This window comes from Saccopteryx leptura, chromosome 5, assembly GCF_036850995.1.
Source record: "Saccopteryx leptura isolate mSacLep1 chromosome 5, mSacLep1_pri_phased_curated, whole genome shotgun sequence".
In the NCBI taxonomy this organism is placed as follows: Eukaryota; Metazoa; Chordata; class Mammalia; order Chiroptera; family Emballonuridae; genus Saccopteryx; species Saccopteryx leptura.
The window spans coordinates 193190444-193206825 of NC_089507.1; the positions used below are offsets into that span (position 1 = coordinate 193190444).

A 16382-nucleotide genomic window follows, 5' to 3' on the forward strand; every position below is an offset into this window, starting at 1 on the left:
TTATTCAAGCTAAAATTTTAACTCTTGAGTTCCCCTACCACTTTCACTCTCCAAACAACTGGCTTCTCTCTAGTAAAATGCTATCTACCTCCTTGAGGAGGCCTTCTCTGACCACAGCTCACAGCCATTCATATGTTACCATCTCAACTAATCAAGTACATTGTGGGTACCCCAGAGGTGGAGTTTAATTACCATTTTTAATACCTTCAAATACTTTACACTTTGATTTACCATTAAACCAAAATGTTATTATGTAAGCAAAAAGTACAGAAACAGAGTAGCAGAGTATACATTTGTTATTAGCAAAGCAAATGTTCCTTACTTGAGGAATGAACACATTCTACATTTTGAAAAGGAATGGAGACTCTAAAAGACCTGAGAAAGTATAGAACTCACAAATAGATGAAACAGTTATGTTTGATACTAAGATATATGCAAAAGGGCCCTGGCCGGTTGGCTCAGTGGTACAGTGTCAGCCTTGCGTGTGGGAGTCCCGGGTTCGATTCCTGGCCAGGGCACACAGGAGAAGCCCTGGAGAAGCTTCTCCACCCCTCCCCCTCTCCTTCCTCTCTGTCTCTCTCTTCCTCTCCCGCAGCCAAGGCTCCATTGGAGTAAGGTTGGCCCGGGCACTGAGGATGGCTCTGTGGCCTCTGCCTCAGGTGCTAGAATGGCTCTGGTTGCAGCAGAGCGACCCCCCCCCATGGGCGGAGCATTGCCCCCTGGTGGGCATGCCGGGTGGATCCCGGTCCGGCGCATGCGGGAGTCTGTCTGACTGCCTCCCCGTTTCCAGCTTCGGAAAAATTAAAAAAAAAAAATTTTCAAATAGGAGCAGACTCATACATATGAAGAACAGACTGACAGCTGTCAGAGGGGATAGGGGTTGGAGGGCAAGGTGAAAAAGGTGAAGGGATTAAGTGGAAAAAGAACCCTCATAGACACAGCAGTATGAGGAGGTGAAAAAGGTGAAGGGATTAAGTGGAAAAAGAACCCTCGTAGACACAGCAGTATGAGCATTACAAGAGGGAAAAGGGGGTGGGGGAAGGTAGAAAAGAGTAAAGGGGGAATAAATGGTGATAGAAGGAGACTTGACTTGGGGTGGTGAATATACCATATAATATACAGATGATGTATTATAGAATTGAGCACCTGAAACCTACGTAATTTTATTAAGCAATGTCACCATAATAAATTCAATAATTTTGTGTGTGTGTGTTTGACAGAGACAGAGAGAGACAGAGAGAGGGACAGATAGTGACAGATAGAAAGGGAGAAAAATGAAAAGCATCAATTCTTTGTTGCAGCACCTTAGTTGTTCATTGATTGCTTTCTCATATGTGCCTTGACCAGGGAGCTACAGCAGAGCAAGTAACCCCTTGCTGAAGCCAGTGACCTTGGGCTCAAGCCAGCAACCATGACGTCACATCTATGATTCCACGCTCAAGCTGGTGAGCCCATGCTCAAGCCTAATGAGCCTACGCTCAAGCCAGCGACCTCGGGCTTTCGAACCTGGGTCCTCTGCATGCCAGTCTGAAGCTCTGTCCACTGCACCACTGCCTGCTCAGGCTCAAAAAAATTTTTTAATTCATTTAATTTATTTAATTATTTAATGGAATACCATCAACAAAATGAAAAGGCGACATACTGAATGGGAAAAAATAATTGCATATCATGTATCCGATAAAGGGCTACTATCCAAAATATATAAAAAAACTCACTCAACTCAATAGCAAAAACAATCCAATTAAAAAATGAGCATAAGGCCTGACACAGTGGATGAAGCGTAGATCTGAAATGCTGAGGTCACAGGTTCAAAGTCCTAGGCTTGCCCAGTCAAGGCACATAGAAGAAGCAACTATGTGTTGATGCTTTCTGCTCTCCCCTCCTCCACCTCTCACTCTGTCTCTCTCTTCTCCTCTCTCTAAAATCAATAAATAAAATCTTAGAAAGAAAGAAAGAAAGAAAGAAAGGGAAAGGAATAAGGCCCTGGGGGCCAGGTGGCTCTATGGATGAAGCATTGACTTGGTGCGCCAGAGATCACGGGTTCAACCCCTGGTCAGGGCACAAGGGAGAAGCAATCAATAACTGCACAACTAAATGGAACTAAGTGGAACAATTAAGTTGATGCTTCTCTCTATCTCCCCCTGTCCCTTCTTCTCTCTCTCTCAAAATAAAGAGAGGGGGCATAAGATTTGAATAAACATTTATCCAAAGGCACAGAAAAACCAACAGGCACCAGGCCTGCGGTAGCGCAGTGGATAGAGCATTGACCTGGAATGCTGAGGTCACTGTTTTGAAGTCCTGGGTTTGCCAGGTCATGGCACATACAGTAATCAACCAATGAACAACTAAAATGAAGCAACTATGGGCTGATACTGCTTGCTCCCCAACCCTCCCTGTATAAAATCCACAACAACAAAAAATCTTTTAAAAATAGAAAAGAAGTGTGACCTGTAGTGGCGCAGTGGATAAAGCATCAACCTGGAATGCTGAGCTCACCGGTCCAAAGACCTTGGCTTGCCTGGTCAAGGCACATATGGGAGTTGATGCTTCCTGCTCCTCCTCCTTCTCTCTCTCTCTCTCTCTTTCTCTCTTTCTCACTCTTATTCTCTCCTTTCTCTCAAAAAAATGAATAAATAAAATCTAAAATAAAATTGAAAAGAGTAAATTTAAAAAAAAAATAGAAAAGGAAACCATCAGGTACATGAAAAGATGCTCAACACCATTCATTGTTAGGGAACTGCAACTCAAAGCCACAGTGTGATATCATCGCACCTGTTAGAATAACTGCTATCAGAAAGACAATAAGCGTTGGTGAGGGTCAGAAGGGAACCCTTGTGTACTGTTGGTAGGAATGCAGATTGGTGCAGCTATCATGGGAAACGGTATGGAAGTGTGAGCAGCTCTGTTAGGCTTGCTCGCAGGGTTACAGCTGCAAGCACTTCGCCTGATTGGTACGTGAGTGCACGGCTGCACCATGTGTGTATGGCCTATATAAGGCTATGGGTGCTTGCGCTGGAGAGACTGGGGATTGCAGATGCGCATGTTGCTTGCCCGCCACTGTGAGGGGCCATTTTGGGTTTGAGAGGCAGTTTCCCCTGCCTGTGTGCTTGTCCACCATTGTAAGACTTTATTAAGTGGAATGGCTCAACCCTTCCTGGCTCCGCGGTTTTTCTACCATCTGCTGAAATCCAACGTGGACCTGCCTGGCCTTGGCCACCAACATTACATCTGGTGTAGTGGGCAGGATTCGGAGAAAGAAGATGGGTATGGAGCTGCAGACACCCTTGAGGGGTGGGGTAGAGGACTGGTTGTTGTGGCTCCCCATGGCTATCCTTTTGGGGACCATGGGATGGCTGGGGTTTTTTACAGCCCTAGGAGAGGAAACTGAAAGCACTATGCAAGAGGCGGCCCGAAGTCAAGCTCCAGAGTGAGTTGCAGACCCAGTGGCAGCCAGAGGTGGATTAAGGTTGGTTGAGGTCCCAGGTGCAGAAGAAAATATTGGGCCCCTTACATTAGAAAAAAGTGTAAAGTTGGGGTTTTGCAGGGCCCTTCAGAAGTCAGGGCCCAGGGTGTGTGCCTGGTGCACCCGCCGTTAAATCCGCCTCTGAGCTTCAGGCCAAGAGCTGGCAGCCGCAGAAGCCGCAAGAGCCGAAGATGGAGCTGTGCCAGCGGAGAGGTTCTGAGTCGGCAGGGGCAGGTGTTTCCAGCTCCTCTTCTGAGATGAGGAGGCTTGGGCTGAAGCTGTCATCTGCACACTCAGAGCGTGGCCAGTGGTCATCCAGAAGGTAAAACCCAGCAGCAAAAAGTACCTACTGAGCCCCTGGCAGGCTTGCTGTGGTTGTGGGACATAGGGGTGGGTGAGTGGCATCAGGCTGTCCGGAGCAGAGGTGAGAGGGTGACCACTGTCGCCATGCACTCCTCCTTGGGGCAGCGTCTTCCGGGCTGCCAGGACAGAAGGGATGAGGGTGGGAGGCCTGAGGCCCTATGTGACCCTAGTTGCCTGTAGCGGACCTTTACCTTGGTGATTTGCACAGGCAGCTGGGCTGTCTATCATGGACTGACTGTTGGACTGCGACCAGAGGGGGGCACTGACTCCCTTGTTGGATGGACACACCGCCCTTGGACAGTATGAGAGACGTTGATGGAGATGGAGGGGGACAGCTCCAGTGAAGGCCCTCCTGCACTGGGAAGCTGCTCTCACCCAGTTGCACAGACACACCAAGGACATTTTTTGCTCCCAGTGGACATGGCCCTGGACTGTACAGGACCCCCACCCATGATGGGTGGCATTGTTGGCACCGTGGGGTCGGGAGCTGGAGGTGGACCTCCAGTTAACTTCCTTGGCAGAGTGCTAGGAAGACATTGTGAAGGGTACCTTTGCAATTGTCATTTTTGGCATGTATGTAATGTACCTATTGCAAGGCGTGCAACCCTAAAGGGGTGGAGTGTGGGGCAGCTGTGTTAGGCTTGCTCCTGGGGTTACCAGCTGCAAGCACTTAGCCTGATTGGTATGTAAGCACATGGCTGCGCCACATATGTACGGCCTATATAAAGCTATGGGTGCTTGCACTGGAGAGAGATTGGGGATTGTGGATGCGCAGATTGCCTGCCTGCCACTGTGAGGGGCCATTTTGCTGTTTGTTTGCATGAGGGGCAGTTTCCCCTGTCTGTGTGCTTGTCCGCCCTTGTGAAAGTTTACTAAATGGAATGGCTCAACCCTTTCCGGCTCCGCAGTTTTTCTACCATCTGCCCAAATCCAACGTGGACCTGCTTGGCCTTGGCCACCAGCTTTACAGGAAGTTCCTCAAAAGATTAAAAATAGAACAACCAAATGATTCAGCAATTCTACTTCTGGATGTTTACCCAAAGAAAACAAAAACACTAACTCAAAATGATATATGGGACCCTATTTTCACCTCAGCATTATTTACAATAGCCAAGACATAGAAACAAGTGTCCCACAAGGAAAACCAGATAGAAGGTGACGGAAGACAATTTGACTTTGGGTGATGGGTATGTAACATAATCAAATGTCAAAATAACCTAGAGATGTTTTCTCTAAACCTATGTACCCTGACTGATCAATGTCACCCCATTAAAATTAATTTAAAAAGTGTCCATGAATGGGTAACGAGGATGTGGTATATTTGTACAATGGGATATTATTTAGCCATAAAAATCTGGGACAACATGGAGGGACCTCAGAGCTATTATGCTAAGTGAAATAACAGACACATAGAGATGAATATTATGTGATCTCTCTTATATGTGGAACCAAACAAATACAGAAGAAACCAAGCTCATCCCTGGCTGGAGAGTTCAGTTGGTAGAGCATAACCTCGAACTACAGAGGTGGCCAGTTCGATCCCCATCAGGGCACATACAGGAAAAGATTGATGTTCCTTTCTCTCCCTTCCTCTAAAATCAATAAAACATTTTTTAAAAAAGCTCATAGATACTCAACAGATTGATGGTTGCCAGAGGGTGGAGAGTGGAAATGGGTATTGTAAAGCCAGTAGGCACGGCCACCATCACAGCCGCCTGGCGTATGCAGGTTCACATTTGATTCAGACAGTTGGTAATGAAACAATGGAGCCAAGAACTGGTGGGCCATTAGCTTTAATCCTAGCTTGCACCCGGCGGGCAAGTAAAAACACACATTGGGCTCCAAAACCCACTCATTCAGTGCTCACAAAGCTACTGACTTATCTGAGTTTCCTAGGATCAAAGGTTTCTACCTCACCAGACTTACTCACCTCTGTTCCCCATCTCCTTGTCTCTGCACAAACTGGCTTCTCACTCAGCACTCCACCATCTTGGCTGCTTCTCCTGGCCTCCTCCACATGGCCTTCTCTGCTCTCCTCTCTAATGCTAATCTCAGGAACCAAGAGAGCAAGTTCCTGGTCTGCCTCACTTTATAGTGTAGCAATCCAAACCTTTAACCTAATATACAAACAAGGAAGTCTCTGACACAAAGTCACTCATCTGAGGCATAATGGGATTCCTCATGAGAGTGCACCACCCCACATCAAAAAGGGTGGGAAAGGCTTAGTCTTTTTTTTTTTTTTTTTGCATTTTTCCGAAGCTGGAAACGGGGAGAGACAGACAGACTCCCGCATGCGCCCGACTGGGATCCACCTGGCAGGCCCACCAGGGGCGACGCACTGCCCACCAGGGGGCGATGCTCTGCCCCTCCGGGGCGTCGCTCTGCCACGACCAGAGCCACTCTAGCGCCTGGGGCAGAGGCCAAGGAGCCATCCCCAGCGCCCGGGCCATCTTTGCTCCAATGGAGCCTTGGCTGCGGGAGGGTAAGAGAGAGACAGAGAGGAAGGAGGGGGTGGAGAAGCAAATGGGCGCTTCCCCTAATGTGCCCTGGCCGGGAATCAAACCCGGGTCTCTCGCACGCCAGGCCGACCCAGGGCCGAAAGTCTTAAAACTACGCCTTAGGCTATAAGAATACTGCCTGCTTACAGCCTGTCCCCCCACATCCAATGCAAACTATAAGCGAGCAAACATATATATCATTACTTACTTATTTGACCAACAGGTATGTACTGTTTTTTATTTATTTTAAATTTTTTATTTATTGATTTTAGCCCAAGGTGGCTAGCTTGAGCAAGGGGTCATGGCTTGGCTGGAGCCCGCAAGGCATATATGAGAAAGCAATCAATGAACAACTAAAGTGCTGCAACTATGAGTTGATGCTTCTCATCTCTCTCCCTTCCTGTCTATTCCTGTCTGTCCTCTCTCTCTCTCTCTCTCTCAATCTCCCACTTAAAAAAAATTTTTTTTAATCTGTATGCTCTTCTGCCCAGCAATGCTAATTCAAGGAGTTGATCTCATAAAAATCAATTAAGTGCCTAAAGGTGTTTGTAATTACAAGCAATTGGTAAATTAGATTACAAACATAAGAGACAAGCATACCTTGTTTTATTGCACTTCACTTTCTTGCATTTTATAAGTGCTTTTTTTCCAACTTGAAGGTGTGCAAAAGCTGTGTTAGAATTGCTCGCAGGTTTACCAGCTGCGAACACTTTACTTGATTAGTGCGTGAGCACGTGGCAGAGGCACATGTGCAGGGCCTATGTAAGGCTGTGGGTGCATCTCCTGGGACCCCATTCTCCCAGATTGCTCTCCTGCCACCATGAGGTGCGGTTTTCCATGCTCCCTTGCCCTTACTGGGAACAGCAGATTTTCCTTTGTTTATTAGCTTTCCCTTTTGTTGTTTATTTGCTCACCTCTCCTTGAGAGCCTCCAATAAGCGGGTATGGCCCAACATTTTCTGGCCCCGCCGTTCCTCTACCGTCTGCCCGAATCCAATGTGAACCTGCCTGGCTTCTGCCACTGGCATTACAGAAGGCAAGACCCTCCACCAGCAAAAAGACCATGACTCTCTTTACTGTCTTAAGAGCTTTATTGCGGTGATCTGGAAGGAATAGCAAGATCTCCAAGGTATTACCTATGTTATGCCATCTTTTTAAAACATACTTGTAATGCCAGTGGCCCAGGCCAGGCAGGTCCACACTGGATTCCCACAAAAGGGAGAGAAACTGTGGATCCAAAAAGCATTGGGCCATTTCTGTTTAACAGGGTCTCCCAAGGTGGAGCAAACAGGCAGGGGAAAACCGCTCCTCAGGTAAAAAAAAAACAAAAAAACAAAAATGGACAGCAAAATGGTCATGCACAGGGGCAGGCAGACAATCCGCCATCCGCCCTGAGGGCAAGCACCCATAGCCTTATATAGACTATACACACGTGGTGCTGCCACATGCTCAGGTGCTAATCACGCAAAGTACCAGGGAGCAAGCCTAACGCACCTGTTTTCCCAACAATACTCATATAGAAAACTTGCATGTCATAAAATTAAATATACTTTAAATACATTGCAGTAGTGTTTACAGTATGAACCCATTTGTGTTATTTAAAACGTGTATATTTGCATAGAGAAAAAGCTCAGAAAGCTGTATACAGAAAAGTTTGAGTGACAGAGCTCGGTGCGTGCGCGCGCCCCCCCCCCCGGGGGGCGGGGTGTTAAGAGCCCATGGTGGGCCTGGCCTTTGCAGGCGCAGTGGTTAGAGCTGCTGAGGCCACAGGGTTTGAAACCCTGGGATCGCCCCGTCGGGGCGCACAGGACAAGCAATCAATCAATGAACAACCAAAGCAAAGCAGCTATGACTTGGTACTTCTTGCTCCCTATCCCTCTCTCCTCTCTGTAAAATCAATAAAATCTCTTTGAAATGATGGTGAGAGTTGAGATAATTTTATTATAACTGTACACCTCTTTATCTTTTGAGTTTAGGGGGCGTGTCACTTCTGCAATAACTAAAGTGCACACTTAAAGAAACTGTTCTCATCAGACTACAAGGTGGCTTCCCTACTGATAGGCTCAGGCTCCATTTGTGTTTCACTGTCACTCTCCAGGTCGGCAACCTTCTATCCCCCAAGCGGGCGGTTGAGGAGGCTCCATAAAGCTGGAGCTATTCCCAAGCTTGCGCCTCACTGACAAGCCCGGATTTGTTCAGACTCCGGACTCACCAACAGGACAAAATGGCTGTGCATTCTGCCGGATGACATTCCGCCCGCCCCCCCCGCAAGGCTCAGCGTTCCTCCTCTGCTCGCTTTCCTTCATTCTCCAATGGATGTTAACGGAGGGAGGGCTTAGAGCGAAGCAGACACATGATTGGCCGCGGCCTCTCCCTGCCCAGGCGTGGGCGGGTCAGCGTAATGACGTCTTAGCACGGGGCGTAGAGGCGGAGAGCGCGCTCGCCGACGCGGCGGTATTAAACGGCTGCGGGTGGAGCACTCTGGTAAACTTCCTTGGCCTCAAGCTCCGGGGCGCTGCTTTGGATTGCTCGTTGTCATCCTTTGAAGCCTAAGCCGGCTACACCTTCTTCCCTTCGCCTCTCTCCGCGTCGTTCGACTTCGCCACCATGTTCGAAGCCCGCTTGGTCCAGGGCTCCATCCTGAAAAAGGTGCTGGAGGCGCTTAAGGACCTCATCAATGAGGCCTGCTGGGACATCAGTTCGAGCGGCGTGAACCTACAGAGCATGGACTCGTCCCACGTCTCTCTGGTGCAGCTCACCCTGCGCTCTGAGGGCTTCGACACGTACCGCTGCGACCGCAATCTGGCCATGGGTGTGAATCTCACCAGGTGAGCCCGCGGGCGGTGGGCAGCGGGTCTTGTCCCCTCACTCCTAACCCCCCTTGGCGGGAGCGCTATCTGAGCCGAACCCTCATTGGCTGGTGTGGGCCATCGCGCTTTCTCATTGGTCTGCTGTGCTGGGGGCGGGAGCCAGCGGAGCGCGCGTCTCCAAAAGCCCGCGCTGGCCGCGGCGCGAACTAGCTATTTCCGCGCCAAAGTCACAAAGCGGGTGGTGGCGGGAAAATGACGGACTTCGCGGGACTACTAGCAGAACACAGTTCTAGACTTATTTTGGTCATTGGGTGCCGCGTGCCATGCACGAGAAACCATGGTCATGGGCGGCTTTAACCGTTTTAGAATGTTACCTACTTCTGTATTCTTACTTAAGGACAATAGGTTGTTTCCAGTTTTATTATTATTCAAAAGGTGCATTGAGCACCCTCTTGGATTTGAGGGAAAATTTCTGTGGGGTAGTGGCTTTCAACTTTTGGACCACTGTGTAGTACACAAACGTGTTTATTTACTGTTTTAATGAGAGGAGGGGAGATAGACTCCCGCGTGCGCCTAGACGGGGATCCACCCCGCACCCCCCACCCCCACCCCCCGTCCGGGGCCCACGCTGGAGCCGATAGAGCCACTGGGTGCGGGAGGGAGAGAAGATGGTCGCTTCTCCTGTGTGCCCTGACCCGAGCCCCCGACGTCCACACGCCAGGCCCACGCGCTATCCACTGAGCCGACAGGCTGCGGCCATAGGTGTTTAAATTTTAAAAAGCTTATGACAGGGGTCTCAAACTCGCGGCCGCCCACCAATTTTGTGCGGTCCGCTGCGGGCCCTGGCTTTGAGACCCCTGGCTTATGAGAAGTATTTATTTACCTGTGCTAATGTGCAGTGTCCTTTAATAGGTATAGTTGATAGTCTTTAATGGTTGCGGTCCAATAATTTTCTCAACCACTAAAGGGATTTGCAATTCAGAAAAGACTGCTTTTATTCTGTTCAGAAATGGGATTGTTGGTAGTGGAATGCGAGCTTTTTAGCTGAAGTACTTCACTTCCAGATTGCATTCTAAGATGGCTGGACGGTTATACATCCTCCTGCAGTTACCTCCCTTGCCAACTCGGCCTAATGGCTAAAAATGGTAACGCCTTGTAATTGCCTAGACATCTAAGGATGTTGAGAATGTGGTGTCAATTTTAAACCGTGTCTTCTCTGTTCTAGCATGTCCAAAATACTAAAGTGTGCTGGCAATGAAGACATCATTACCCTAAGGGCTGAAGATAATGCAGACACCTTGGCACTAGTATTTGAAGCACCAAGTAGGTTATACTCTTACTGAATTATGCTATAGAAAATTAAAATGCAACTACAGTGTTTTCAGAGCTGTTGAGAAATTTAGAATGTGTGTAATGCTTATAAAATTTACTCCATATTTATAAACTTAGAAGCTTTTCTCCAGTAACATTTGCTTTTTTTTGGTAGATCAAGAAAAGGTTTCAGACTATGAAATGAAGTTAATGGATTTAGATGTTGAACAACTTGGAATTCCAGTGAGTATCAGTTTCTGGTTGTACTGTACGTGATGGTACATGGTAGTTACCTGAGATACGTTAATACATAAAGCCTACTTCCTAACAGAAAGATATTCCTGCTGGTGCATGTTCTAGAGTGGAGTTTTTTATTTAGAGTGACACATGTCTTTTTATAGTTAAACTACATTACTTTTAAAAATGGATTGTTGGTTGCCAGGTACATATTTGCATGTCTGTGAACCTCCAGCTGTCTTTTTTTATATATATATCTAGAATGCTTGCTTTTTATTAAGAGTAGATTTTAGATCTCTGGTGGCAGAAATTTATTAGATTAAATGGATCGACATTAAAGGAGAAGAGTAGTGTTGGGATGTTTAAAATGCTCAATATTGTTTTCTCTTGTTTTGGAAAGCAGGCAGGCCTGCTTGCTGCACCATTGTTGTTCCTATGATATAATATTTTATTCTCTTGATGTAGCCTTGGGTGATTTGGGGAGTTCCCTAGATGTTACTGTTGAAGGTATTTAAGTGTAACACACAAGCCCTGGTGGCCCAGGTAGTTCAGCTGGCGCTAAGGGTTTGGCCCCCAATCAGCGCACATACAAGAGTCAGCCAATGAATGCATAAATAACTGGAACAATAAACTGATGTTTCTCTCTCTTTAAATCAATTTAAAAAAATTTTTAAGTCACACAGTGATATTTCAAGTAATTTCATTTAGATGGTGAATCTTCAGGAAGTGACGATACTTACCAGTCTTTAATTTCCAGCAACTAATCTTTTAAGTTTTCTTTTGTTTTATAGGAACAAGAGTATAGCTGTGTAGTAAAGATGCCCTCTGGTGAATTTGCACGTATATGCCGAGATCTCAGTCATATTGGAGATGCTGTTGTAATTTCCTGTGCAAAAGACGGAGTGAAATTTTCTGCAAGTGGGGAACTTGGAAATGGAAATATTAAGTTATCACAAACAAGTAATGTCGATAAAGAAGAGGAAGCTGTAAGTGTTAAAAGTAAACAAAATACTTTGAAAGAATTTAACATTGTATTAATTAACATTAATATTAGGTTGTCTTAAATCTTTCTGCGCTGCTATAACAAAATACCATGAACTGATGGCTAGTGAGCAATGGAAATTTATTTCTCACAGTTCTGGAAGCTGGAAAGCTAGCAGATTTGGTGTCTGGTGAGGGCCTGATTCTTGGTTCATAGACAGCAGCAGCCTTACCTGGTAAAAGGAGGGACAAGAGAGCTCTCTGGGGTCTCTTTCATAAGGGCACTGTCCTATTCATGAAGGCCCCGCCTCTAAATACCATTAAATTAGGGATTCAGTTTTAATATAAATGGTTGGGGTGAGGGGAGACAACACAAATATTCACTCTGTAGCAGCTAAGGTAATTGCTAAAAATTAAAAAAAAAAAAAACTGAAGAAAAATAAAGTTGCATTTCTATGTAATTTGTAAGAAGTGAAAGAAAGATACTGTTGAAATTTCCAAGTACTCTCTAATTTATAATTTGTAAGCAGGCAGTGCAAATTCATAGCTTCCTTTTTAAGTCACACAACAATGTATCAGACATATACATACTCTCAGGATCAGATTGGGAAGCTAGATGTCTAACCTTAAGCTTTCTGGAAGTATTTACTCTGCTTTTAGCAAATAACTGAGCATAGGATACCTCAGCAGAAGGATTAAGTTAGGAGTAAAAATCTAGCTGTTAGAATCCACATTTAACCAAAAAACCCCACAAAAAACCACATTCCTAAATATCCTTAAATTAAGGTTTTCCTATAATCAAGTAGCTTTTGTTTTGTTTTTAATATTCTTAAGAGTAGTATTTATAAACTATTATTTGGTAAGTGCACTAAAATAAAACTAGCCTGTGAACATCAGTTAGCTATGTAAAACAAGAACAGTTAAATGATTTTACCTCACAGAATTATTAGGATTAAATATGGTAACATTCAAAGTGCTCCTAGCCAGCTGGATCAGCTGGTTAGAGAGAGCATCATCCTAATATGCTAGGGTTGTGGGTTCAGTCCCTTGTCAGGGCACATACGAGAGTCAACCAGTGAATGCATAAATAAGTTTTGAAAACAAATCAATGTTTCTCTCCCCCTCCCTCATTCTAAAATCAAGTGTTTAACACAGTATGTCATATTGTAAAGCTAATATAAATACTAGATATTACTTTCTTGTGCCTTGCTTGAGTAGTCAATCCAGTTTTAAGAAAATGTTTTAAAGAATATTTATTTTAGAGGGGAGGTGGGGAGAGAGAAGGCAGGTAGGGAGGAGCAGGAAGCATCAACTCCCATATGTGCCTTGACCAGGCAAGCCCAGGGTTTCGAACCAGCAACCTCAGCATTCCAGGTCAACACTTTATCCACTGTGCTACCACAGGTCAGGCCAACCCACAGTTTAAATGAAAATAAACTTTTTATTTAAAAATTCTTTCTTTTTTTAATATTGATTACTCAACAATAGAGCAGACAATACATAAGAAAATTAATTTGGTTTTTTTACTACTAGTGTATTTTACATTTATTTTTAAATCTAAACACCCCCACACTAAATGAACATATTATATATACAACCTAGATAGGTTCATAACCAGTGCACAGCATGATATTGTTATCTCACATATTCTCTAAGCAACATGAATAATATGTGTTAAAGATTCTTTAGATGTTTCAATGCACAGATCTCTCAGGCATGTTTATGCACTGAGCAGGGAATCCTTTGTTGAGTTACAGCTGTTCAAATTGTTGAGACTTCAAGGTGATCTGTCATGTCACCATCCCTCTAACATCAGTCTAAATAAAGACTTAAAATATTAAATCCAGCTCTGTCTCCTAAATTACATTTCACTCCCCTTTCAACTTCAATTTTTTAACACCTCTAACATTTTTTATCTATAGTTTACAACTTTTTTTTTTTTAAGTGAGAGAGATAGAGATAGAGGGACAGATAGGCAGGAAGAGAGCTAGATGAGAAGCATCAATTCTTTGTTGCAACAACTTAGTTATTCATTGATTGCTTTCTCATATGTGCCTTGACTGGGTGGAGGGGGGCTACAGCAGAGCGAGTGACCCCTTGCTCAAGCCAGCGACCTTGGCTCAAACCTGAGTCTTCTGTGTCCCAGTTTAGCACTGTATCCACTGCACTACTGCGTGGTCAGGCAGCTTACAGCTCTTGAGGCTTGGTGATTGATATTCAGCATGTTTTCTTTATTTTGGGGGTTGTACTGGAAGAATACTTAATAGCTGACAGTGTGTACTGTAGTAGGAGTCATGAGGTATCTGAAAACTTGTGATTTTAGCACTCAATAGTCATTGGCTAGATCCATTAAGTCATTAGGTTTTACAGAGTTGTAATATGTTAATACATTTCATTCCTTTTTCATTTATTAGCTGGTATATTTATTAGAAATATTTCTGTAAATAGAAGCTCTTACCACATAATTTGGTTACCTGAAATCTGGTTCATATGTGGAAAGCCAGGATAAAGAACTTAATTCTTTTGCTTTATTAACCTGTTTCAAAAATAATTTCATAGCACCCTCCAAAGTAATAAATAAGAGGTATTTTTAAATATATATTACAAACTAATGGGTTGTAACTTTCTTCTGTTTTTAAATATGAATATTTGTTTTCTCCCTTAGGTTACCATAGAGATGAACGAGCCAGTTCAGCTAACTTTTGCACTGAGGTATCTGAACTTCTTTACAAAAGCTACTCCACTGTCTCCTACAGTAACACTCAGTATGTCTGCAGATGTACCCCTTGGTAAGATAATTTGTTGAATCCTGTTTTGTAGGTAGTATATGTGGTACAACTCAGTAATTAACTATGTTCCTGTCTTCTTTCAGTTGTAGAGTATAAAATTGCTGATATGGGACATTTAAAGTACTATCTGGCTCCCAAGATCGAGGATGAAGAAGGATCTTAGGCATTTTTAAAGTCCAAGAAAATAAAACTAAGCTCTTTGAGAACTGCTTCTGAGATTCCAATATGCTCTTAACTATCTTCTGTCACCAAATTTGTACCTGAATACATATGTAGATAATACTTTCTGTAAATAACTTTTTTTTTATTCCATTCTCTACACTTTAAAGGATAAGGTCTCAAGTCAAATCTGGTGTTATTAACCTTGAACTATTTCTGCCTTACCTGGAAATACTCTAGGATTTTTATAATAGGTTTTGACTATTAATGCAGTTTGAAGAATTGTTTTCAATTTAAATAAAAGTTATTTTAATTTCAAACATCAAAGGACAGTGCCTTCATTTGAAACATGACTGTTGCAAGAAGCCTAGGGAATTCACATTCAGAGCTAATGCTGCCTTTTTTTATAAATGTATTTTATTTTTCCAGTCTGTGGCAGCCAGATATAAGCCATAAAAATGCAATAGGTGACAAGATATTTTGGGGGATTCATTTGCCAAACTTATTTTTGTATTTTTCTAACTTGAGCTCAAGAAATGAACAGGAGACTAGAATAAATCCTATGTAATTCATTATTTTGTCATTTTTCTTAGGAAAAACTTAACACTTAGAAGTTGTATGGGCTTTATAAGACTGGCATTCTTACAGGGCAGTGTTTCTTTAGCCTAAGATATTTACCAGCTCTATAATAGGGCCCAAAGAGTATGTGCAAAAAAAAATTTCTCCAGTAGAGCCATTTTATGGACTTGACTACCTTAAAGGATGAAGATGGCTTAAATCCTGTGGATGCTGGATTCAACCAATAAAGTGAAAATGCCCAGCAGTTGTGAAACAAAGGCTATTTAAACATGCCTGGTAATTGTGCTACAAGATCACAAACTGGCATCCTACATGCTGAGAATTGCTTTATCACTGTGATATCCTGTTGTATCTTGTGCTTGGTAGATTAAACGACTGGTTTCTTTGTTGTATCTGGACTGAGTTCTAGTTATTGGACTTAGGAACTCCCTGTATCCAGTGTCCAGTGGGTAACCATTGCCTGCGATGTGGCTGGAAGGAAGGAGATTGGCTGCAAAGAAGCCTAGTGCAACTTTGAGGTGATGAAAATGTTATCTAGGCCGGTGATGGTTCCAAGACTGCTTTTGTTAAACCTCATCCAATTATATTTTGTATGTAAATTATACCTTAATAAATCTCACGTTTAAAAGAGCTTCACGTGTGGCAAAATGTCACTTTTGGGCGGGCCTCGTAGCTGGGCAAGGGCTGATGACAAGAGGGAAACAAGCACAAGAGTGGGGCCATGGCCGGACCCGCTTGGTGGTTGAGTGTAGACCCGAGCACAGGTTTTGCCGGTTTGATCCCCAGGTCAGGGCAGATACAGGAACAAGTCAATGTTCCTGTCTCCCTCTCTCTAAAATCAGTAAAAAAAAAAAAAAAAATTAGAAAAGAGCTTAGTTGTGGTGTGATGAGTGGCAATGACCGCGGAGTGCCCCCGTGGAAGGCAAGCTTCCCTGGGTGATAGACCGGGCAGCTCTGGTCCTGCGGGAGCTCCGGACGGCTCGGTTTCCGCCTCCCGGGAGGAGCCTCAGCTCCCTACACTGCCCGGGGGATGGGAAGAGACACGTCGCCGGCTTGTCCAGAGCCTGACTGTGACCCAGGCGGGCCCGCTAGAGACCCGACAGCCATGGGCCGCTCGCACCGGCGCAGCGCTGACAACACGTCCCCGGGCAGCGGATGAGAAGACGTCGCTCTCGGTAACGCCACTTCCGTTA

At 44.6% G+C, this 16382-nt stretch overlaps 1 protein-coding gene and 1 long non-coding RNA gene across 2 annotated transcripts; both read left to right on the plus strand.

The window, feature by feature from the left end:
* Positions 1–3160: 3160 nt before the first annotated feature.
* Positions 3161–5081, plus strand: LOC136405974 (uncharacterized). Its single transcript, XR_010751601.1, has 4 exons — positions 3161–3264; positions 3370–3427; positions 3616–3785; positions 4035–5081. It is a non-coding gene; the product is annotated as an uncharacterized lncRNA (long non-coding RNA).
* Positions 5082–8747: 3666 nt separating this feature from the next.
* PCNA (proliferating cell nuclear antigen) lies at positions 8748–15821 on the plus strand. Its single transcript, XM_066387237.1, has 6 exons — positions 8748–9151; positions 10359–10456; positions 10620–10687; positions 11473–11667; positions 14328–14451; positions 14535–15821. Exons 1-6 carry the CDS (start codon positions 8931–8933, stop codon positions 14612–14614), a joined length of 786 nt encoding a protein of 261 aa, XP_066243334.1. The 5' UTR covers positions 8748–8930; the 3' UTR covers positions 14615–15821.
* Positions 15822–16382: the final 561 nt, after the last annotated feature.

Coding starts and splice junctions, on each gene's coding strand:
- PCNA (XM_066387237.1), top strand. CDS start 8,931: ATGTTCGAAGCCCGCTTGGTCCAGGGCTCCATCCTGAAAAAGGTGCTG. Junction 9,152..10,358: donor ATGGGTGTGAATCTCACCAG/GTGAGCCCGCGG, acceptor TCTCTGTTCTAG/CATGTCCAAAATACTAAAGT. Junction 14,452..14,534: donor GTCTGCAGATGTACCCCTTG/GTAAGATAATTT, acceptor GTCTTCTTTCAG/TTGTAGAGTATAAAATTGCT.